Source organism: Podarcis gaigeae, assembly GCF_964106915.1.
Source record: "Podarcis gaigeae genome assembly, chromosome: 11".
Lineage (NCBI taxonomy): Eukaryota > Metazoa > Chordata > Lepidosauria > Squamata > Lacertidae > Podarcis > Podarcis gaigeae.
The window spans coordinates 21,193,168-21,218,097 of NC_139687.1; the positions used below are offsets into that span (position 1 = coordinate 21,193,168).

The 24,930-nt window shown below is 41.3% G+C and overlaps 1 protein-coding gene and 1 long non-coding RNA gene across 2 annotated transcripts in view; one reads left to right on the top strand and one right to left on the bottom strand.

The window, feature by feature from the left end:
- On the top strand, positions 1-15,408 carry CDO1 (cysteine dioxygenase type 1). Its single transcript, XM_083702468.1, has 5 exons — positions 1-445; positions 5,815-5,892; positions 10,174-10,331; positions 13,075-13,244; positions 14,705-15,408. The coding sequence occupies exons 1-5, from the start codon at positions 267-269 to the stop codon at positions 14,732-14,734; spliced, it is 615 nt and encodes a 204-aa protein (XP_083558594.1). The 5' UTR covers positions 1-266; the 3' UTR covers positions 14,735-15,408.
- LOC310827001 overlaps positions 8,577-24,930 on the bottom strand; it is a 26,571-nt gene continuing 10,217 nt past the window's right edge. Inside the window, exon 2 of the long non-coding RNA XR_014556120.1 lies at positions 8,577-8,856. This is a non-coding gene — a long non-coding RNA (uncharacterized lncRNA). The remainder of the gene's footprint in view (positions 8,857-24,930) is intronic.

The following is a 24,930-nucleotide window of genomic DNA, read 5'->3' on the forward strand; positions in this document are numbered from 1 at the left end:
GACGAGGGCTTTTGAAATATCAGCCTGTGATAGGTCCCGGCCACGGCGGGGGTGTCCCTTTTTCAGCGTGTTCTAAAAGCCTAGGGCTAGCCGAAGCCGTTTGGCGGTGCCTCCCTCGCGCGCTCCCTGTCCTTGAGCACTTGGTACGTTCCCATCTAACTCCAGGGGATAAATAGCGGCAAGCCAAGGCACCGGCTGCGAAGCGACGCGGGAGAGACTGGGCGCTTCCATTGTGCAAGTCGAAGCGGGCTCCGCAAAAGCGCATCATGGATCATCCCGGGCAGACGGAATTGTGGAAGGCGCAGACGCTGGACGAGCTGATCCAGATCCTACATCGGTTGTTTTCCGGCGACAAAGTCAATGTGGCAGAAGTGCAAACCTTAATGGAAACTTACGAGAGCAACCCGGAGGAGTGGCTCCAATATGCTCAGTTTGACCAGTTCAGGTAAACTCGGTGGGAATCAAGGGGATTAGTTCGCCTGAACAAGCAAGCGGGTGACAAGTTTATTACTGTAGGATAAGCTGTTCTCCTGGGAACGAAAAGCGGTCGATATGTGCTTTTAAAATGAGAGTCGCTTTGCTTGAAATGCCAAACGGACGTGATTTTCTTGGAGCATTTCATTAAGTTTGGTACAAAATTAGTGCGGATCTTTTAGAAATTAAATAGCAATCTACTCTCCAGGCGCACTTCTACTTTGCTTGCACGTTTGATGTTCGTAGGTGTTGCAAATCCAAATATCTTGCTCAGATTCCTTTCCGTGTATTTTTAGCGTTTGCTACATATGTAATTTGTTGCTAATAGCTAACATATGTGTTGTGCAGATAGCGGCTCCCTTTTTTTTTTTTTTAGCAGCTTGCATTCAGGCCAGCGGTTTGAGTTGCTTAAATCTCCTTTTTGAGAAGTGGGAGGCTGCGCAGCTTGGAGGTGGTTGGCACTTTAAAGATAAGACCTTAGAAACAGCTGGAATGAAAATGCCTACAGAAAACTTTTTGGCAGGCCTCCCAGGTGGACTAACTGGCAGCCCATCCCTTCAGCTGCAAGTACAGCGATATGCACAAGTCTAGTTCAAAGCACCCGAGGAGTGGGTCAAGGTGACAAGATTAACACCAGGCTTTTGGGTCACAGCCTTTCTTGCTAGTTTGGGCTTCATTTTGTAGCTTGTGTGTTGGTGTGTTTTTTTCACGACTAGCCTGTTAGATGTTAAACTTTGACTGGTTTATCTTGCAACATTAGGGCTTTTCCAAAGTTGTTTTCCTCTTCTTTCTTGGGCATTCCAGTCCATTTGAAATGGCACTCCAGAACAAAGCAATATGCCCAGTGGTGAAAATCTGGAGGCAGCCTAATAAAGGTAGAGTTAATGTGCCCTCCAGGTGGTGGTAGACCACAACTTCCATTATTACTGACCATTGAAAATGCTGATGGAGCTGTAGTCCCAACAACAACTTCTCAAGAGCATCATATTACCTACTCGTGGCCTAAAACATGTGCCAGGAGCGGGGGTGAGGTGAAGGCACGAATGAGATGTCTACTGAATACCGTTCCAAATCTTGTGTCACAAAAGTCCTGTGCCTCCCTTAATTACTGGATAATCATCACTAATCATTTTTCTCAGAGGCCTGTTTCATAATCTGTAGTATTGAACAACGCTAAATTCAGCCATTGGTAGCTGTTAAATAGTTGGTGATTCGCATTTACATTTCCTTTCCATATGGACTGCATGAAGAAATGTATCTGCCCCAGCAAGCCCCTCTCTGGGAATTGTCAATGCGTCAGAGTGACAAAAAAAATATATTGCAGCAGTGTGAACAGTAATTCCCTCTCCATCAGCATTAGTACAATTGTTCAAACATTACATTTTAGCCTTAATCAAGAGCATGGATTAAGGCAGTTAGCCTTTTTTTGCAGTCTCAGGTTCACTGCCAAAAGTGAATTGTCACTTTTAAGCAGCGTTTTGCAAATGGTGCAAAGTCCACCTTATTTTTCTGGAGTTTTTCCCCTTGAAGAAAGAAATGCAGGTTATAAATATTTTTTTAATAACTGGCCACTGAACCACTAATTTGACCATACTAATTTGAGTGTGATGGAGGATGAACTTGGATGACCAAAAGTGCCTCCAGCCACGGTAGCCTAGTTGTCTGTTACTTCCTGTCAAGTGACAATGAACAATAGGATATATAATTTATATGGCATTTTAAAGTTTTAAAACAATCCACATCTATTAGTAACACATAACTATATATAATATAAGCAGAAGGAGCATGCATCACCAGCTGGTGGTTTTCATTAATGATGATGCATGCTGCTGCTACTATAGTGAGTATATAATTTTACTGCACAAGCTTAGCCTATACCTGACCAGAAATCCAGGTATGAGCAATCACTGGCTATTTTCCTCTAAAACTTGCCCAAGACATTACATGCACATCAGATGTGCCCCTATAATATAATTGCATTGTTTATCCCTTAACCATCTTGAGTATAGGTAAAAGGTACCCCTGCCCGTATGGGCCAGTCGTGACTGACTCTGGGGTTGCGCGCTCATCTCGCTCAAGAGGCTGGGAGCCGGCGCTGTCCAAAGACACTTCCAGGTCACGTGGCCAGCGTGACGAAGCTGCTCTGGCGAGCCAGCACCAGCGCCGCACACGTAAACGCCATTTACCTTCCCGCTATAAAGCGGTACCTATTTATCTACTTGCACTTAGGGGTGCTTTCGAACTGCTAGGTGGGCAGGAGCTGGGACCGAACGACGAGAGCTCACCCCGCCGCAGGGATTCGAACCGCCAACCTTACGATCAGCAAGTCCTAGGCACTGAGGTTTTACCCACAGCGCCACCCATGTCCCTTTTGAGTATAGGTACTCCTGCAACATACATGTATATGGTCACTTCATGGTGTTCAGGCTCTCCCCGTCTGTAATGTGGTGAAAATCACCAAAGCAACTTCAGAACTTGCTTCACTCAAATGGCTGCATGCACAGCAGTTTGTTTGAATAAATCAGCATGACTGTTGATTAACCCTTAATGCTGAAACTAAAACATCTTTTTTATGGAGCTATTCATAGTAATTAGTGGAAACATAAAAGTGGGTTCTTCGGTTCATCCAGATTATCATGTATGTGTGTTGTATAGGGTGTGCGGCACAAACTGAACCTTATCCCGTGACCTGTTATTTCCAGCTTCTGCTTCACTGAAGAGACCATAAACCATACAATGATCCACTGGATGGCACTGGGGTCCTATTCTGATACTCTCCCTACAGAAAAGTGTGTGTGTGTGTGTGTGTGTGTGTGTGTGGATAATACATTTATAATGAGCTTAAACGCCAGATTCTCTGCAAATGCATTTTTAGCAGAAGTTAAAACAGGTATTTCTTAATCCCATATCAAGCCTCCTCTCTTCTGGTTCCTGTTCTTTGGAACACTTTCCCTCTAAATGATTAACTTATGTAGGTGACAATAAGTCATCTTCAGTGTTTCTTTGTAAGCAGCAGCAACAGAAAAGGCACATGAATAGCCAATTCATTAGGGAGGCTGATAATCAAATCAAGAGGATGGCAGGGGCTCTAAGATGCAGATTCCACTTCTGCTTTTAGTTCAGAGTATCGTATTTGGGAAGGGGGTTAGGAGGGAGACTTAAGTCCAATCCATTATGTGCTGCGAAACATACTGGATGGTCTGTAGCAGTCTGGCATACTTGCCTGTTGTGCTTTACACCTGCCCTGAAGGCTGAATATTAGCAAAGTGGCTAACAATAAAAAAGTGAAAACAATTCACTATGAATATTAAATACAGCAGATAAATTTCAGCTAAGCTTTTTTTGTGTGTCAACCAGATGGTTGGTGTTTCCAGCCCACCAAGGAATGGCTGTGGGCAGGATTAGACTAGAGGGTTAGACTAGACTAGAGGACCCTTTGGTTCCCTTCCAATTCTGTTTGTGTGATCTATGGCCCTGAAGACATGAGAATTACTCACAGGAAAGCCTCTCTTGTAGGGGAAATATCCCACAACCAGACTGCCATAGCCCAGATCTGCGAGGGTCCCCTGCCTGAAACCCCGGAAGGTAGATAATATTAAGCTAGATAGACCTATGATCTGCCTTGTTTCAAAGCCCCTTCCATCCTCTGAGTGCAGGCTGGGGTTCTCTTTGGAGGCTACTGGGTGACCCCACTGGGGCACGAGAGCAGCGCATCTACGGCGCCCGCAGCCCCGCCCCCTTTCCTTGCGCGTTCCCTGCCCCGCCCACTCATTTTGACTGCTTTCGCTCGGCTTCTCCCAAGTGCCACGCATTGAAGGTTTAGAGGCAGAGGGAGGGCGGGGACCCGGTGGCCAATCAGAGCCGCTTTTGAGCAACACCCCTGAAGGGTTGGGCCAATGAGAGCTGGCTCGAGATAAATAGCAGCCCGAGCCTCCCGGGGAGGCTGGAACTCGTGTGCTTTTTTTGTACTTTTATAAGAATCGATGGAGGGGCGTTGGCAGTCCTGGAGGACAATGTCTAGTTCATAGGGCTGTGGCCCGCAAATGACTTAAGCAGCAGGCTATTACTGCGCGAATTGATCGGATGCGCCTTCTTGGTCGCTTTTTGCAAATAAACTGCTTTCGAAATGTTAACGAGGAGGAAAACGAATGGCTGACATCAAGCCAGGTTTTTTCGTTTTTTCTGATCTGTGTCAGGTTATTGTGTTCTGTAACAGATATTTTTGGGACAAGGAACTGGCAGCAAATCAGGGGCTTTCTGGCTTCCCAGCCTTCTGGCATTCCACTGTTGGAAAGGTCCTCTTGGAACCCTCGTCTGCAAACTTGCCTCCACTGGATTGTGTACCGATTCAAACTTGCGTGCACACACCTGACCTTTAAAAGTGAAAACAGGGTGTGTCTACTGCACCGTATTAAGTCAGGCTTTGATTTAATTATAAATCAGGTGCTACGGCTCAGTCTGCCTCGCCCCCCCCCCCCGTTCCCCTTTGCTGTATCCTTTAGTCTTTTTCATACCATTTCTAATCTTCGATTATTGTGCAACACTTGCTGTTGGCATTGTGAAACTAGTTTGTTCTTATCTTGCTTTGCAGAATTCCCTGTAAAGTTGGCTTTTTATCAGGAGGAGAGTCTCTCACACACCCCACACACTTTGGATTTGCATATACGGTGTATCTTCTGCAGAAAAGTAGCTTAAATGGTTGGGACCATTTGATAACAAGCTGTAAAAAAAATCAGTAACTTCCTTGTTGTTACAAAGCTTCTGTAGTTACAATCTCATTGCAGAAATTACCTCACCCAAGAAGTATTTGGGTTATGTTGTGCTTTTCCATTTATGGGTTGTGTTGCTCACTCAGCATTGTAAACCACTGTGATCTATTTTTATGACCCTTATGTGATAAAGGTATAAATATATTGCAGTGTTAGGATGCCACTGAAAATAGGTCAAAATATATGGACAAGTGCAAGGGTGTGTTTATGTGTATGTGTGGCTTTTTTCCATAAAAGATAAAACTTGGGAGAAATACAAGCACTTCACCTATGTTATCAGATATATTATCTCAACGAACCTTAGAACTACCCAGTAAGGTAGCAGAGTATTATCAAGATAATTTGTATGCAGCAGGCACTAATTGTTCAAAACAATGCAGTGAGTAGAACTGTCATACAGCTCAATCAGAAAAGATTACTAGATGGTTAGGGTAGGGGAGTAGACTGAAAATTAGCAACAATTAATTTTTTTAATTTGTGTATACCATTCAAGAGAGAGGTGCTCTTGACATCTGTTTCTGCTTCTCACTGATGGCTCTTAAAAATAAAACCCTGTATCTTATTCTTTCAGGTACACAAGAAATCTTGTGGATAAAGGAAATGGAAAGTTCAATTTGATGATCTTATGCTGGGGTGAAGGCCATGGCAGGTTTGTGGCTATATATATTTTTCCTATAATATAAAGCTGTACAGGCAGAGGGCCTTCTTGGTAGTGGTGCTCGCCCTGTGGAACACCCTCCCATCAGATGTCAAGGAAATAAATAGTTATCTGACATTTAGAAAACATGTGAAGGCAGCCCTGCTTTGGGAAGTTTTTAATGTTTGATGTTTTTTCGTGTTTTTAATATTCTGAGTGGCTGGGGAAGCCCAGCCAGATGGGCAGGGTATAAATTTTTTATTATTATACAAAACATTGCATCTGTGCCACAAAAAAATGTATTGTAGCCTTATATAGACGGTATATTATAAAATTCCATTAACTCTAACCTTTCCGAAAGCTTTCGGTGGTTCCCTGCATTAATTTTTTTTTAATCCAACTATTTAAAACAAAACCAAAGCAATACACTAGCTCTTAAGGGTCCATTTTTGCATATTTGATTGTTTCAGTTAATCAGCGTTTAATCTCTGGGTTCCTTACACTTTTTAAAAACACTTTAAAAGACCCTGTGAAAAGGTGAATATGGCTTTGTGAGTACCCCAAGTTCTGTGTGTGATCCTGCTCAGGGAAGGGTGGGACAGGTGAATATGTCATTGACACAAGGGCTGGCCAATCAACACTGTGCAGATCCAGCCTCATCTGCAAGCCAGAGGTACCAGATTTCCCAAAGTCCCTTAAAAAAAAAAAGCCGTATGTTACTGTTCTGAGAACCATTGCTCTCTATGTACTAGATATATATGCCCTTTTTCTCTTGCCTCTGCAAAACAGACAATTAGCAGACATCTCTTAAGCATGAGGAATGTGATGCTTCTTTGTCAGAGCAAACTGTTGTAGAACCACTTGGTGACTTCCTTCTTTGTGCTTTCTTACAATGGTAGTAGGTTTTTCATTGCTCTATGTATGTTAGCCCCAGTGTTTTACTAGAGGGGCATTGTGCTGTCTCTGCCTCTAGTCTAAAGCAGGGTTTGTCAACTGAGAGAGTTCCCCCTCAGAACCCCAATTTTGTAAATCAGTAAGATCTGGTCAATGTACCCTTGACAATTCCCAGAACACAATGGGTGGCATTCAATTAAGTTTTATTCAGAGTAGACCTATCAAAATTAATGGACCAAAGTTAGTCATGTTCATTCATTTCAATGGCTCTACACTGACTAAAATTGCATGCTACCCAATATGCCAAACTTTGGGGTTCAGTGGCCTCTGCAGCTGTTGCACTGAATCCTGAAATGCCCTTTTTCCGTTTGGGTAAAATGCTGTTGTGTGATGCGATGATATAAGACTCTGAGGATTGTGGAAGTGAGGAGTTCCGTTTTCACAAAAATGTAATTTGCACTAGGAAAGCTACAGGTGGTGTTTGCTTAACCCTTCTCCCATCCCACTGCTTTTCCTTCCAGTTGGGATTCCCAGATGTGGTTTTGCTGCATCAGGAAAGAAAAAACTGCTGGCAAGGGGATTCAGTAGGTGGGGAAGGGTGACACTTTCCTGGCTGCTATCTTTCTTCTGAAAATATGTGCAGGTGTATACACGCACCCCTAAATAGCAAAGAAAAAGTAGCTCAGATTCCAAGATTTGAGTTAACCTCTAGCTACCTAGATTCATCAGAGAGAAGATGCTGAGGACAGTAAAAGATACCTGGGGAGGGAATGGAGCTTGTTTTTGTCTTCATACAATTACAGTTATGGACAGTGAGAAAGAGCTGAACTATAGGATTCCTTTGGTACCACAGTGAGCTGTCCAGCAAGATAAGCTGGCAGAGAATATACTTTTGGATGCTAGGAAGTTCAGGAAATTATTTTGGGAATAAGTTTGTTATCATCGCTTCTTCTTCTTCTTCTTCTTCTTCTTCTTCTTCTTCTTCTTCTTCTTCTTCTTCTTCTTCTTCTTAGTTCACTTTTAATCTAGTGTCCAATGAGCCTTCAAGGGGTGGGGTGTCTTTATTAACAATACTGTTACCTGCCTTTAACTCCTAGGTCGCTGTGAACCTTACATTATTTACCTGTGATCCCTGTGCTTGGTTTGATCCTGGAGCACACGCACACACATACATACCCTAAGCCAGTTTGGGAGGACATGGGTGGAGAAGGGGGAACCCTATTACACAAGTAGAACTTTTTGTGCTGATGGGACTCATTAGGTGAACCCACCAAGCATAAACAAGTTCTCTTAATAAATCTTGTTATGACCCGATCTGGGGCAAGTCTGCACAAAGATTACTGAAGTGAAAACCAATAATGAACAAGAGTTTCAGCCTCCCCTAATGAGGAGCGGAAGCACATCTGGCACATTGTTATGCAGATTTATCTAGGGCTGCCTCGCCCTGTCCCACTTGTGACCATTCAGACCCATGTATGGTAGCCTACTAGAGGCCAGATAAATAACTTGCTTTTGCTGCCTTTCTGTGACCACAGAAAAAACAACGGGCTTCTGCAGGCAACCGTATGTGACTGTTGGGCTGTATTGAGCTTGGTGGCAGGTCACAAACTCTGCAAACCTGACATAGGATCATTACTTTTTTCAACACTGCAAGCTAATGACTCAGTTTGAATGTAATGTTGGGCCAGAGTTTACTGCTACAGGAATGAACCTACAGAAGAATTTTCAGGTTAACCTCATTTTATCATTGCATCTGACAAGGGCAAACTGTGGCCAGTTAAAACTGATATACTGAAACAAGCCTGGGTCAAACCATAGTTTATTATTCTAGTTTAATGCAACAAACCACAGTTTCAACTGAGTTCAAAGGATAGATGTAAATCAAAATTGGTTAGCTTAAACCAGGAAGTGAGTGTTCCTAATCTTCTGCTAGTGGCCATGCCGAAGGAGGAATGCTTGAGTTCAAGGTTCGTTTAGCTAGCATTGTGCCCAAACTGGGCTGTTGGTTATCTGTGGTTATTCTCCAGAATTGCACTCCAAGTTTCTGCCAAGTGCATTGTGGTTTGCGAGACAGACGAGCAGCTGTTTAAAAATAAGAAACCACAGCTTGTTTTAATTTGTTGCACAAGCAGACCAGTTAGTCAAGGAGTCAATTAAATCTGAATGGGGGAGTGACAACGTGGCGTTTCCCCCCCCCCCCCGCTCCAGAATATAGCCAGTAACAGAGAAAGAACACTGCCACATATTTTCCAATGGAAAATATGAGTGACTGTTTTGAATTGAGTTCATGATGTAAAAGAAAATTATTATGTGTATCTGAAATGAGAAGTTTCATCTCTGGAGGTAGTGGTGCTTTTTAGTTAGAAGGTTAGGTCCGAAAGCCAAACATAAATATAGCATCGGTTTTTATCTTAAATGGAATTAAATTCAATGGACAACTATAAAAGAGCTTCCAGGCAAAAGGTTGTGTAAGTAACAGGCAGGCTGTGTCTGTACTCTTGCTACCCACAAGCAACATAGAGACTGCCAGTTCTAGTGGTGGTTGCTGTCGACGAGTAGCATAGTACTAGCCAGCAACATTCACCTCTCTTGCCCTTGAGTCATACAAATTAGTGCCTTTTCACTGAGGCACCATTTCCCCTTCACTTCTCATTCATACACACTTTGTAGATGCTGGTCAAGTAGCCCCTTCATTGCAGCCCAAGTCCTTTCCCAGGTAATGCCTTTGAGTTATGGTCCTATTGTTTAGTTGAATTCCTATCTAGACATACCCAGCCATCGCCAAAGAACAGATAATTAGCAAATTTTATCAGTGACATCACAGTTCCTCAAAATCCTCTACAGCTGCAGTCTCTTTTCATATTTGCAGAAATTCTAATATTTCCCTTTAAATCTGACTCTTTTCACTTTCATCCCACTTTCAAGACCACTATAAAATGATGTGGGCAATAACAATATTTGTCTTGTATTAGATGTACAACACAGTAAGCCCTATTGACTTCAATGGAGCTTACTCCCAAATAAATGGGGTTAGGGTTGCAGCCATAATCATTTTATGGCATGTTATGTTTATACTACAGTCAACTTGCAACTTGCACACATTTAACTTACTTGATTGCAGCTTTATGTGCTTAGCAGCCAACCAGCTGACACTGCACAAATTAAATGCATGTCAGAAAGCTTAAAAGCTCTTTTTTTGCGTGGTGAGCCTGCGGGGTTCAGAAAAGGATGCTTGCATGGGGGCAGTTCCAGGATTGTTTTGATCATATGCAATTTCAGCTTTACGTGCTATCCACAGAACACAACCCTTATGCAAGTTGAGAGTCAGCTGTATATGTAAAAGTACAACAGCCCTGCTAACTTCATAATGGTATTTTTTGTGTTTGTGTACATATACAGCAGTATCCATGATCACACAGATTCACACTGCTTTATGAAAATGCTTCAAGGAAATCTAAAAGAGACGCTGTTTGAGTGGCCTGGCAAAAAGGGGACTGGAGAGCTGCTGAAGAAATCCGAAAGGGTTTTGAAGGAAAACCAGTGTGCCTATATTAATGGTAAGCCCTTTCGTTTTGGTTCATCATAGATACCCAAATTAACCTTATAACTTCTTGGCTAGATGTTTCAAGTCTTGGAAGGCATTTTTCATTTCTTGGTTAAAAGAATAGGACACATGGGGACATTTCATGTTATAGAATAAGTCTAATCTTTCCTCTGCTAATAGCCCACTTTGTTTCTTCCTTATATCTGAACTACTGTGTGCAGAATTTAGAGTTTACAAATTAGGCATAAGATTCCTGTGCAGAGTGTTGCTGACCTTGACTGGTACTCCTTTTAAACACAGAGACCTCTTGTAACAGATGCCATGGAATGGATTTTAAATGCTGCTACAAGCACCATGGTTGCATGCAGCACTTCCAAAAAAGTTATTTATCCTAACCTGTTTTTAAGACCTTCCATTATATCCCACCAACCTTTGTGGTGGTTCTGAAAACCGAGATGATAGGTAGAGCTCCCCTCACCCCCCCCCAAATCAAATTTAAGCACTGTAGCAAGTGTCTTGATCACAAAAAACCAGAGACCCCCAAGGTAGTGTCTGTAGGCAAAAAAAGGGCTGCAGTAAGGAAGAAATACTAAAGCTTCATGGACAACTTTTGGAACAGGATCATCACCTGGGGCTGACTGCAACATTGTCCTCAGTCTACTCCCCAGCCACATCCTTCCAGCCATTTTCTGGCATGGCTGTCAACAGCACTGGCAGGGACCTGTACAGCACCTGTTTTAGAACCGATGGATAGCATCCATCACATTAGTTGCTTATTCTGCACTCACCATGGATTAAAATGGGGACTTTAACACCTCACAACTTTAATCATATACAGTGGATTTTCACCCAAGTCATGGAGAGGCAGACTCTTGTAATATTTGGGAATTTTTGACATAAACTTAACAGACAAGAGAAGGAAGTGAAAATACGGTATGTTTGGGTTGCAAAAGGAGCATCAGAACTGAGTGAGGGCTGCACTTCAAGGCAAAATATTCAAAGTATTGTATCTCAGTTCTGTTCAGAATTTTGTGAAGCTTGGCCAATTTATCATGCTTACCACCCAGATTCTCCATGCTTTGATTTCATGTGGGATTCATTATTCTGACTTTGAGGATTAGAATGTCTGAGCTTACATGGACTGGACTGGTTATTTTTGCATTGGGGGTTCCATAACTGTTAGCTGCCTTGGGCTTTTTAAAATAAAAATGTGGAGTATGAATGTAACCAATAATAATAAATAATGGTAGAACATGATTTGATCCTTCCATCTTAATTACAGAAGCCATATTTGCCAAGATAATGTCAAGATGGCACATGCCACATTGGCCTTAGTTGATCTTGGTTATTTTCAGTTGTGGTTTATTCTTGTATGCCAGATGAGAAAAATGTCCTCTCTGCATTTCCCTGGGGAAATAACTTCAGTTCAATACTTGGAGCACACACACCTCTTACAGGGAACTAAAGTCTCAGCTATGTTTTTTCCTCTCTGTTGTTTTCATGTCCAAACACTCTGATTTGGAATGAAATCAAAAACAAATGATGTATGCACACAAGCAACTTTGAACATTGCCGAAAGGCATTGTCTCTTCTTTCTGAACATCTTCAAACTAAAGTAGTTGCTACACAGAAAGGTATGCCAAGCAAAAAGGGAGGTGGAATCACATGTATGGGGGTGTGTTCCTTTTAAGACTTTACAAAAAATGGATGTCCACAACTTACAGCTCAAAGATGGGTAGGTGGCAATTTGGCTTCCTTTATACAATATTAATTCAACTATAAGCTTTGCATTAAGCCAGCTCATGTGTTCAGATTTTATAAAGCAACGATAATATGTTTACTGATGTTAAGGTAGCACCTGAAGATTGTAAAGTTTTGTGGATTTTTTTGGATATCAAAATATGGTACTATATTTGAAAGACCTGTATATGACATCACAATGGTAAACAACTTGATATTTTTGTATAAGGCACTAAAATGGCTAGTTATACTTAGAAAAGGCAGAACCAATTACTGGAAGAATAAAGACTTCACCCCAAAAGAATTATTTCCTTCATCATGGGGCTAATGTCCTTACTATCTGCTTAAAATACAGTTTGGGGAATCTTTTGAGTAAGAGGGCCCTTTGCTCCTCTGCACAACGCTCCAGGTGAAGCATTCCAGTGAGAGGCAGGACTAGAGGCAAAAGTGAGCAGACGAATGGATGTGACCCATTGCACAATGAGCTACATTCCTGCACCATGCAAAAGTCAGCGTTTTTACACTTCTCTCTATCTCTATCCACATGAGCAAGAGTTGGAGGACACATTTCAGCTTGACAAAAGAACTCAAATGTAAAATACGGCTGGTGAAGGTGAGGCCTAGAGAAGTCTGATGGCTAGTTAAAGAAGCCTGGCGGGGCCCTGAGAATTTCCAAACTTGATTTAAAATATAGCATCTTTTCCAACCCAAGTTCTTGGAAAAATAATGGTATTCTCTATTTCATTTATTTTCCCTAGAATTTTTACAACATCTTTAAAAGAGAATACTGCATTTGTACTGGTGGCAGATGATTAAATTCACAGCACCTGAGATCTCACTAACATTAATGGAGACATCCTGTTGGCCTTTATCAGACTATAACTATGCAAAATTCACCTAGATTTTTAATAGAAGCTAGGCATTTTACTTTATTTTATTTTAGAAGATCCTAAAATTGAGGGTAAAATTGTTGGATAAATGATCTAACCCAGTGCTTTTGTGTTTTCTTTCGTTAGACTGCATTGGCTTACACCGTGTGGAGAACCCAAGCCATACGGAAACTGCTGTTAGTCTCCATTTGTACAGCCCACCCTTTGAATCTTGCTACACTTTTGACCAAAGAACTGGACACAAGCAAAAAGTTAAAATGACATTTTATAGTCAGTTTGGAGAAAGGACCCCATATGTAAGTATAAGGATTTGCACCTTGCCTGTACCATTTAGCTGATCACTGCAACCTTTCTATTGAAAGAAGGCAGCTCTTGGCTGATGCACATCATGCTAATAAATGAACCCCTTGTTGGAGGCCCAATACGTTATTTTATTATTATTATTTATTAAATTTGTATACCGCCCTTCATCCAAAGATTACCGGGTGTTTCACAACATAAAAATAATACATTCATTGGATTTCTGATGAGTTGCAAATGTGCTGGAGCAGGGACCAGAGCAGAGGGCCATGAACTGCCATGTTGTTCTGGAAGGAAAGGGGATGCTGCAAAGAAGCCAACTTGGGAATCAATAAACCAGCGGCATAGCTAGGGGTGCACTGGGAGTAAATTGCCCTGAGCAGCATTTACCTTTGAGGGCGGTACACCGGATCCCAAGCTGGCGCACAAGCCCAGCATGGCGCTCTTAAAAGCAGTGCGGGGCTGGACTCGCAGCACGCCCAAGCTGTTGTAGTCCCTTTCCTAGCTGGTGCCCCACCCCTATGGCACTGCATGCGCGCCCCAGATGCCGTCAGGCCTCATTATGCCACTGCAAAAAAAGACTTGCAGGGCTACGAACTCCAGGATGGAGCATCTGTATATTTGCCTAAGAGTTAAAACATAGCTAACTATGTTCTGCAATTTCCCATTAAAAATACACAGCAAACTAAGATTTGATTTAAATGTTCAGCTACAGCTCTTCCCACAATGTCAGACTGCCAGAAGAGTAATATTTTTAAAACTATTAAAATTTCAAGGGGAAAAAACAGCAACCCCAAAAGCTCTCTGAACATAGAAAACTAGCCTTTTGTTAAATGTTTATGCCAGAATTCTTATCCCAGACACTGTAGCTCTCCTTGGGCAGGGCTTTGCCCTATGGGAATATTAAAAAATGAGGTAATTTTATCTTCAGTTTTGAAAGGGCTGTTCCATGTAACGTTTATGAACGTGTAGTGGAATGAAATGAGAGCATGTGGATATTTTTCAAGCAACTTTTAATGAAGGCTTTCCTATAGTGTCTTTTACAGCAGCCACTTCATGAGGCTGCCCCCTATACTATTCCTCGGAGGCCTGTATTAGGACTTTTATATCTGCCAAGTGTTTTAGCCTCTAGTCTTTTTCCTCTGCTTTGCTGAGATCCTTCACTGCTCTGCTTGATGCAAATGACTGTTACACCATAGTGCTGATTTCAACCTTCAGTAACATCCCCAAAAGTCTTTGGGCATAAGAAATATAAGTAAATTCCAAACACACCCAGGTATGAAAAGGGCCTGGTGTTGGAGCACAGGACCAAACAGCAAAAAAAATCAAGTGGGAACCATGGCAGAATTTAGTTACCCTCTATTCGCTCACGTTTTTGGATTTTGTACCTCAGAGACTTCCTTACTTGAAATAACTGAAAAATCTAGACAACAAAGATTCTCTCTCTTCTTTCTAGGCAACATCAGTTTCACAAGAGAACAACTGAAAAGCACAAAGCCGGCTGGATGGTTTATTATTTGAACTGGAGCAGAAGGATTGTATGATTGATGCCAGTACCAAGCTGTGTCTGAATAATCTCTATGTAGGACAACAGTAGAACAGCTATTTGGTCAAGTAGTTATCATTCATGATTCCTCTCTTGAACACTAAAGGGAGTAGTGCCATGTATTGCTGCAGAGTTCAAATGACTCTGGCAACCTACCATAAAACCAGGGTCCTTTCCCCACTATTTCTACTTTTGAGACTGTGTACACAAACGTCAGCATTTGGGCTTTTAAGTATGACTTGACTTTCTTAACAGCCCTACCGGTTTGAATGTATGCCATTTTTACTAGTAATGTAACTTCTTGGTGTCATCTGTACTGTGTACTGTATACTGTTAGCAGCTTCATTTTAACCAGGGTTCAATGATCTGTTGGAACTTTTAAAAAATTGTTTGTGCATCTTAAAATCTTATGTGTAAGATCTGATTTTTTTTTTTAACGAAAAAATAAAATAGGAGCAATAGTGTCTTGTACCAACACTTATGTCCTGGAGAAAATGTTTGTTAATATCTATTAAAAGTTAATGATGTTGAATGGGATCAATTTTAGTTTTTAAAATGATTTGTATCATAACTTGCCCAAAAACCTGAATAAAACTGAATACGGGCACACTTTCCCATTTTTGTCCTGTAGCATAATTGATGGCTGCTCATCTGTCTGTTAAACTCTTTCATGGTTTCCAGATGCTGTGTTAAGGCCCCATCATACAAAAGGTGAATATACAGCAACTTGCTGGTGTGCCAGAGCTCCAACATTTGGGTTGGGTTAGTGAAGCAATATGCAATGTTGGAGATTGCAGTCCCACTGCCTGACCATGTGTTGGATTTCTGCTGCGGAGGGGGCTTTCCCCTCTTGCTCTGCATCTGATTAGTTTTATTTTTATTACACCATACTTCTTACTTACAGGTGGAAATTAGCCCCAAAAGCTCTCTCTCTCTCCAAACCCTTCTGTTTGCCTGTTTGAAAGGGAATAAGGACTGTGTGAAGCAACAAAGAGTTCTTTATGTAAGCATGTAAAAATGTTAAGTCAGAGCCAAGAGTCTGCCATAGCCTGCTTTCTGCAGGTCCTAGATCTAGTATTCCTATGGGGGAAAGGTGTTGCTGAATTTTTGGGAGTGATGACATATTCCTGCCTTCTTTCTCTCCTAGAACATGCTATTTTCAAATACAGATAAATGCTTAAGAGCATCAGCTGGATAGGTACCGGTATCTTTTCTTACTTATAATACATGCTTCCAGTTCTGTGTTTGAAAAAAGAGCATCTGTCTGCATCAGATGCAATCTAAGTTCCACGATTACATTACAAATCAGACTGAATAGGCTGTTTGTGAAAAACAGAAATTTGATCAGCTTTGGGAAACTTGTGGAAAGGTACCTGCTACAGTAGGAACATAGATCACATACCCTGCAGACAATATTACTCTGCCATTTGTGATCAGCTATTCCTGAACAACAAACTGCCACTTTTTAAGGAATGTGCCGAAGGGATATAAGTGTTATGTCAGACTTCTCAACTGATTAGTCCAGCTGTCAAACGTGGTGTGTTAAGAATCAGCCGTTCATTCCAGCTATGCTGCATTTGTTGTTGTTTAGTCTTTTAGTCGTGTCCGACTCTTCGTGACCCCATGGACCAAAGCACGCCAGGCACTCCTGTCTTCCACTGCCTCCCGAGTTTGGTCAAACTCATGCTGGTAGCTTCGAGAACACTGTCCAACCATCTCGTCCTCTGTCATCACCTTCTCCTTGTGCCCTCCATCTTTCCCAACATCAGGGTCTTTTCCAGGGAGTCTTCTCTTCTCATGAGGTGGCCAAAGTATTGGAGCCTCAGCTTCAGGATCTATCCTTCCAGTGAGCATTCAGGGCTGATTTCCTTAAGAATTGATAGGTTTGATTTTCTTGCAGTCCATGGGACTCTCAAGAGTCTTCTCCTATGCTGCATTACTTTTTGTTTTAATGACGTGACATGTTTGGGACTAGAATAAGCATTTTTTTATCTAGAAAAAGCACCCTTTTGATCAGGTGTGGGACCCATCTTTCTTGGTCACAGACTATGCTTGCTAGGGGTGATAGGAATTGTTCAGCAACATCTGCAGGGTCAAAGCTTCCCCAGCCTTGTTTTTGAATAACCAATACTACCATCACAGCTATTCATTTTTGCAGCTGGAAACAAAATGGTCTAACGCTAACTTTCCACTGGAGACAGCTGGTAGAGATGAGACAGAGGCTACACTGTTTGACTGCTTCTTGTTTGCTCTTCTTTTATCTGCTTCCATTTTCTCAAAAGTGGCATGTGTGCAGGTGGGTGGAGAATGAATTTATGCCATTAGTCAGCAAGTGCAGAATGGGTAAGGAGGTACTCTTCACAGTAAACATTTGTTCTTCACCTCTACTTGTGCCTTTCGTCCTTGGCATTGGCTTGGGGAGCTGAAATCTGGAGCCTAGCAATGTGTTTTTCTCCTCTTTAAGCTAAAAGTACACCCTGTTCATTTGCTAATTCATTTTGCTTATTTTTGTAGCCTCTCCCAAGCCTGGGAGAAAGTTGTTTGCTCTGCTGGGGTGCAGCTTTACCAAGGTTAAAACATGCAATCTGCTTGTGATTACTCTCTGGAATTACATGTTGAAATGATTTTTTATTACATTGTTTGGCACTTTCCTGTCTTGAGCAATCTAAGTTATAACATTCTGAGTTTGAATGAAATTGAAAGCTGGCAGTAAGGACCCATTACGCCACCAACCCATAACCCATAAAGGGGTGGTGGCGGCTAAACGCAGTCCTCCAGGCATTGTTGGACTACAACACCCATCAGCCCCAGCTATTAAAGCCAATCAGGGATGGTGGAAGTTTAGTCCAACAACAACTGGCAGGCCAGATGGGCTCCAGCCCTGCCTTAAAGTATAAATCATTCTAAGTCAGATTAATGCCAGCTGCTATGGAAATGGAAAATGAAATACTTTTATATTTACAGAACAGGCATGCCAACAGGAGCTTGATTATGTGACTAATATGCCACTAAAGCAACCCGCTAAGTGACTTTATGATATGATTTGCAAACAAAGATATTAACTGCTACGGTGACCTTTGTAAATGTTTGCAGCAATGGGCCTCCAGCAGTTGTTGCAAGTCACAAGAGGACCATGCACACCAGGGATGGAGAACCTTTCTCGGCCTCCAAGGGCTATAATCCCCTTCTTAGCAACCTATTGGTAGCCACATACCAAAGGGAAAAGTGAACAGAGCAACACGTTAATTTTACGCCTTGCACAGTAGGCTGGTTTCTACACATACTCATGCACCACTTTTCTTCTTTCATCCAGGCAAGCAAGCAAGAGGCATTATTGGAGTTCAGGGGCAGATTCCAGCCAGGCAAGGGTACTTTCAAAGAGCATGGAAGTTGCTTCAATAAGATGTAGCAATGGCCACCAACTTGGATGGCTTTAAAAGAGGAGTGGACAAATTCATAGAGGCTATCAATAGCTACTTGGCACAATGACTGTGCCCTGCCTCCAGTATGTTTCTGAATACTACTGCTGGAAACAGGAGGGGGGAAGAATGCTATTGTGCTCAAATCCTGCTTGTGGGCTTCTCATAAGCATCTGCTTGGCCACTGTGAGGACAGGATGCTGGTCTAGATGGGTCACTGGCTTCATCCAGCAGGCTCTTACATTTTAAAGTGCCATCTAGAGAGGTATGGAGGGCCACACCAATATATTCAACAGGACTTACTGCTGAGAGTATTGATGTTTAGGATTGTGCTGTTAATTTTTAGCAAGATCCTGCAATTGAGGGGGAGGCAAGAGGAGATTTAGAATTCTAGATTGCGTAAAGGATTATATGGGTTCTTTAAAGTTACATTGGTGAGTATGGGCCTAGCAATTCACTGATCAAAGGGTTATCAAATCAAAAGTGTTCTGAAAAGATTAGGTTTTTCCTAAAGTGATAAGGAGAACTGTGGGATAATCTTGTCAGTGTGTGCACAGTACTCTCTGCAGTCAGTTTTTACAAAAATGATACACATCTTGTTGAACTGGAAGAGTGATCAGTGACTCACAAGAGAATGTAGTTAAACTACTTTTCCAGTGCACACATAAATGGTCTGATGGAAGTAAAAGCAGCTAGTTTTTATCAAGCTGACCAATATGGACATCACTGGATTTTATCCATTAACTTTCCCTCAATTTTTTGTTGTAAACTTTACTTTAACATGGGTAGTAAGACTACATAAATAAGTATACTCTCCCCTGAACTTTGGAAATATAGGAGATAATATTTTTCCTTTCAGTATTTATATTTTCTTAAACAGTTCCACCCAACTTACTTTTTTTGTATCCATTTTAATTAGGTAAAGATTCCACAAATGATGCTTTAACCACAAGGGCATTCTTGCTTCGGAAATTTGTCAGAAAACAATAAAAATATAACTGCATTATTCAGAATGTGATCAAATGAGATTTTTACATTTTTCAGCTCACTATGTGGATTTAAAAATTTTGGTCAAGTACTTTGAAAGTAAGCGGATATGTAGTACGGCACTTTTGAAGAGTGGGTAGGTGAAAGACACAAAGAGGCAAAAATATTTCCCTGTTTATTCTGATAAATAAAAAGCACTTGCAACTATCTACCTCTGTATAGGAACAGGGCTGGAATGTCTAACTGGCTTTCTCTGTTTTCAGGGTCTATGTAAAGTATTTCATTACAAGTATTTACAAAAGAGGTTCATAACTTGATTAAGAGCAAAGCAAAGTCCTTGGCTGAAGAAGCCTTTGTTTGAGGGCCGTATTAAATTGCAAACATGTGTTTTGTGTCAGGATCTTAGGTTTGTTCATTGGCTAAGGGAAAAAACCAGATTTCACTTGTTGGCATGTGTTCCTGTATCACATATAACTTTGACTGAACAAATGTCTGAACAAAACATGAAAACCAAACAGTAACAGCACAGCAAGATTTGACTTGCTTTAGTGGCAACGGAAATTCTTTGCTTAGCCTGAGAACATTGTACTGTAAATCCTGGTACATTTTTGCATATGTCTCCCTTACTGAAGTAGAAATATCAATGGGAGGGTTCCAGAAATTGTTTTTCCAATCCTTGCCACTATCTAAATTACTTTGGGGTGACTTCTACTTATAGAACTGTAGAACTGGGAGGGATATGAAGGGTCATCTAGTCCAACTCCCTGCAGCGAAGGAATCATTTATTCTCTTGTATATTTGTGACTGATAACTAACAAATTTTAATTCTTTTATTCAGCATGAAATAAGATTTTAGGGATCCAAGAGAGTCAGATATAAATATAAAACTAACTTATATCAATACACATCTTTCCTAGTCAACACAGGTAAGCTAATTGTGCTGTCTCTCTATATTGATTCAAAATTTGAATGTATTGAAGTCACAAATATATATACTTTATAGCTAAGCAAGAAGTACTGAATACTCACACCAAGGGGAAAAAAGGTAAATTAGCAATAGTAAGATTTATTCAGGAAAACAGAGCATTCATTCCAATGTGATCAAGCACTGCAGCCTAAGCTCACTATTGTGGGATATGGTAGGTTCCTTGGGGCAGGGAACTGCAGTGCTGCTTGCTTGACCTTGTGGTCAGCAGGTAGGGCGGAGAGGGTCATGCCTTGTGACAAGTAGTGTGAGCAGGGAGGGAGGGGTTTAGAGTGACTCCCTTGGTGAGCACTCAATGGCACTCAACATAGTGAAGGGATGTTCTCCCAATCTATTATTTATTGGTTAAATATCTTTCCTGCCCTTAACCATAAGGTTACAGGGTGGGTTACAAAAATCCAGAAATACAATATTAAAATCTGTTAAAACAATTTACCATCAATCATCGGATGTCAGGGAACTGACATCAGAGCGAGAGGCGGAGGCAGGGCTCCAGAGTGATGGAGAGGGGACCAGCGGGGGGAAGGAATTCAGCGTAACACCAGTAGAGAAGAGAGGGAGAGGGAGGAATTGGAGACAGGTCTCCAAGACCCTTCACCAGACACTAGTGGAGAGAGCGCTGGCACACCCCTGCCTTCCCCTTACTTGCGCAGACGAGTTCCGCGCAGGGAAAGTAGGAGGAGACATGGCGTCAAACAGCTTTTATGCTGGAAGAGGTTCAAGAAACGCCCACTGACGGATTCTGCAAGTGACTAACAGGTCACGGAGGGCAAGCTGTCAGCCTAAGCATGGTTGGCAATCTAACTAAACTGAAGGCAATTTACGCACAAGTAACCCCCTTACAACCATTACATCAGCAGAAAAGGGTGGGTCAAAGGGATGAGGTGCATCTTCAGAATGTGATGAAAGCTATATAATGATGGGATCAGATGCACCTCAGTGGGGAGGGATTCCCACAGCTCTTGCTCAAGGAGAAACATGACAGACCAAACCTTGAACCCCATGAGGTTCTTCCTTCTGAATGCTGGACACCAGGGGAGAGGAGAGGTGCTCCTCTAGGGCAACCCCTTCAACCAGCCATTTTAGGGAAGTGGGTAAAGAAAGGCTCTGATCAGTACATTTTAATGAGGGGCTTTGAGCCAGGGTGGGTCTTGTCATCTGAGCAGTTCAGGACCTCCTTACACATTGCCCAAGCTTGCGCCCCAGAGAGGTCACTTTGATGCTACTAACACAGTGGTTTGGCTTCACTCCTGGAGGCACACTCCATTGTCTCTCGAGACAGACAGATGCCAATTACAAAAAGTTACTCACTGCACATATCTTTTTTACATTAATAAAGTTGTCCTCTCAAACTCAATTAATGTTTTGCATCTTCATTCTGTGGTGGGGTGGGGGGCAAAAACTGTTAATATTAGGAACAGTAAGATTTACCTATTTAGGAAAATGGAACACAAATTCAGGCATATGTTAAAAATTTAAAAAGCCAGAATATAGCATTCTGTCTAACATATTGACTTGGCTTAGTACATTAAATGCATAGATCAGAGCTAAAATGCTAGAGTCAATACAGTACACTTTAATAACACTTATTAATAAAGGAAGGAATCTTTTGGTGATAATGTCAAATCTCTCATGGGCCAGAACCGATAATAAAAGTGGTTTAAATTTCTGTACAGAGAGCAACAGATTAATTTTTATGCAGATCGCATAGAGAATGTTGGAAATGACCTCAAGAATCCAATTAACACTTAAGAGATGTCAACAGAACTATCAGGAAGGAAGCCAAATAGGAATTCAAAGGATATGGTTGCATCCAGCCTACCAGTTCATAGCATTTGGATTCAAAGGCACCCAAACAAGTCCAGCTCACAGGTAACTTTCACTAAGGAAAAGCTTATTCTGTTATATAACTTACAGAATATGTTTTAGACTGTGACTGTGTGTGTGTGTGTGTGTGTGTGTGTGTGTGTGTGTAGCTGCTTTGACTCTGTTTGCTCTTAGAAACAAACCATGAAGCAATAGGGATGCTCAGGTGTGGGGAGGAGAACAGCAAACAACTAGTGACTGTGTAAGCTACCACTGATGCCTTGGGGCAGGAGCTGATAGCTTGCCTTGAACTTTGGACTCCATGACTGCCAAATTTGAGAGAAGGGGCACGCATGCATAAGTAGCATGATATCTTTTCAATCAATCGGTTAGGGTTGAAATGAATCTCGGATTCTAATTATAACATGGGAACAGTATGGCACACAGTTGGGATCAGAGGCTTAAAAACGACCTTCATCTGACATAAATGTACGCTCTTTTCAACATGATAATAAATAGATTTGTGCTAGTATTAGTTAAGATTGGCTGTTGGTCTCTTTGGATCTGTGAGGCATGGAGTTCATTGTGGGGTGACGTTGTGACATATGCATTATGAAATGCAATACAATTGTATAAATGTGATGTTGCAGGAGAAGAACCTTTTGGGTCTAACTTGCTTGTGATGTGACCCAGCAGGCTTTACTAAGATAAACACACACACATGTCTAGGCCAGCAGGGACCTGGAAGAAATCCTCAGCAAATCATTCTCTAAAAACCTTCTGACTTGAGGTAAAAGGGCTTGCTCTGTAGTTCCCCTGTCCAACGATAAGGGATTCCCTTCTGGATGTGTGACCCAACAAAGTGACCAGACAATACAGGTGACCTTATTTTGGAAAGATCTGACAGCTGTCAGAACCAAGCAGGACATTTATTATTAATACATATATTATTAATTTTTAATCTAAATTTATATTCACACATCCTCCAATGAGCTCATTGTGGCATACATGGTTCTTCCCTCTCACATTTCATACTCACAGCAACCTTATGTGGTTGGTTAGGCTGAGAGGGTATGACTGGCACAAGGTCATAGAGTTTTGTAGCTGAGTAAAGATTAGGACGTGAGTCTCCTCGGTTCTAAAATGACCTTCTGCTATATCACACTGACTCCTAATGACTGGAGCATCTTAAGACATTATGCTCTTGCTTTCACTGTTTGTGGCTGGTAACTACTTGGTGTGCTGAATCATGCTATGATGTTTGTGAGAGACTATAGAGAGTGTTGTACAAAGAGAATCCATAATTTTCCAGAGTCAATATGATAACTGACCTTGGAGGGTTGTATCTTTCCTGCCTTATCTAGTGCAGTAAAATCTCCAGAAATAGTCCTGCCCTGATGCACTAAACAGAACCACAGTAGGGCTCAGAAGTTTCAACTCCCTCAGTTATGTTCTATATGGCATTATGGAAACAAGAGTTACTAAGGAAAGTAACAAGAGTACTCTTTATTCAAAGTTTACATAATAGTTTTACCTCCAAGGGTTTTTGTTTTTTGTTTTTTTAAATTGCTAACAGATCCTGGGCCAAGCTAGTTTTTCAACTTCTGCATAAAGATGCAAGTGATAACAAATTGGAGGCTTCATATGACTATCTTCAGGATAACTATTGCTATTGTAGAACACTGCATCATCCCTAGTAGAAACAAGCTTCCCCCTCCACACACACGTCTTCCTGATTGGTGCCTTTACCATGCAGTATTCGTTTTAATGTATTGCTTCCAATAATGGTGACCTTCACATCTTACAAAAGTGCTATGGGAATTGGTTTGCCGTAAGTTTTGTTCACACAGGAGTCATTTTTCAAGTTATCAGCATAGAAATGCAGCTTTTGTTGCTGTCACATGGCAAAAGAAGGCACCATCTATTCAATTATAAGATTAAAAGGTTATGCTAGCGGTCATAAACTTTCTATGGGCTTTCAGGCCTAGAATATGATGTTTGTTTTTATATGGTGTACTTAGTTCTTTTTGGCTTAGCTTCTCTGCATTTTTATACAGTGGTACCTCTGGTTAATTTGTTCCAGAGGTCCGTTCTTAACCTGAAACCGTTCTTAACCTGAGGAACCACTTTAGCTAATAGAGCCCTGAATTTTCCAACATTCAACTTCATATATCTCCAAGCTCTAGTATTATGAGGGACCAAAAAAAATATCATTGTCTGTTTTCTCAACGCTATACATTATTTTATAAACTTCTATTTCAGACTATCAAAACCAACTTCTTGGGTGGGGGTTACAAGAAAATTAATGAAAGACAGCGCTTCTGGATCTGTGTATACCAGATAGTAGGGGTCATCATTCACTATATGTTATATTGCAAGTTTTACAAAATTCCAAAGGCAAAATATTTAAAGAAAATTCAAGAGCCAACCAACACTCTCAGTGACTGATAAAATCAAACATCTGATGTCTAGTGTAGCTAAGCCTGTTATGTTTAGCTACGTTTGCAGTAAAAGCTTCCCAAGTCAGGAAAACCTAGGAGTCTAGACTTGTGACCTGAAATATATGGTATGCCATATTTGCATGTATATTTTATGCATTATATGCGTTTTATTACATGTGTTTTATTATGCTGTTTTCATGGTACTATAGCTGTATTAGTTTGTTGCAGTAAAACCAATGATGTGTCTTGTGGTACCTTACAGAATACACAAATTTATTGTGATGTGAGTGTTCACAATTTAAAATCTACTTCATTAGCTGCAAGATCACATCTCATTAAGTGGGCTCTAGTCTACAAAAGCTTATGCCATATTGAATTTGTTCCTGTTAGGTGCCACAAGACTTTTGGAGTTGTCAATATTTTGTGGGAATGAGTCAAATGCATAAAGGGAAATTTAGGTCTGCACAATTAAAGTGGATTAAAGTGCTTTGTCACCCT

Bases quoted from the DNA above. Each gene is read 5' to 3' on its own strand.
- CDO1 (XM_083702468.1), top strand. From the start codon at position 267: ATGGATCATCCCGGGCAGACGGAATTGTGGAAGGCGCAGACGCTGGAC. The intron at 5,893-10,173 runs GTTTGTGGCTAT...GTACATATACAG, and splicing joins TGGGGTGAAGGCCATGGCAG to CAGTATCCATGATCACACAG. The intron at 13,245-14,704 runs GTAAGTATAAGG...TCTTCTTTCTAG, and splicing joins TTGGAGAAAGGACCCCATAT to GCAACATCAGTTTCACAAGA.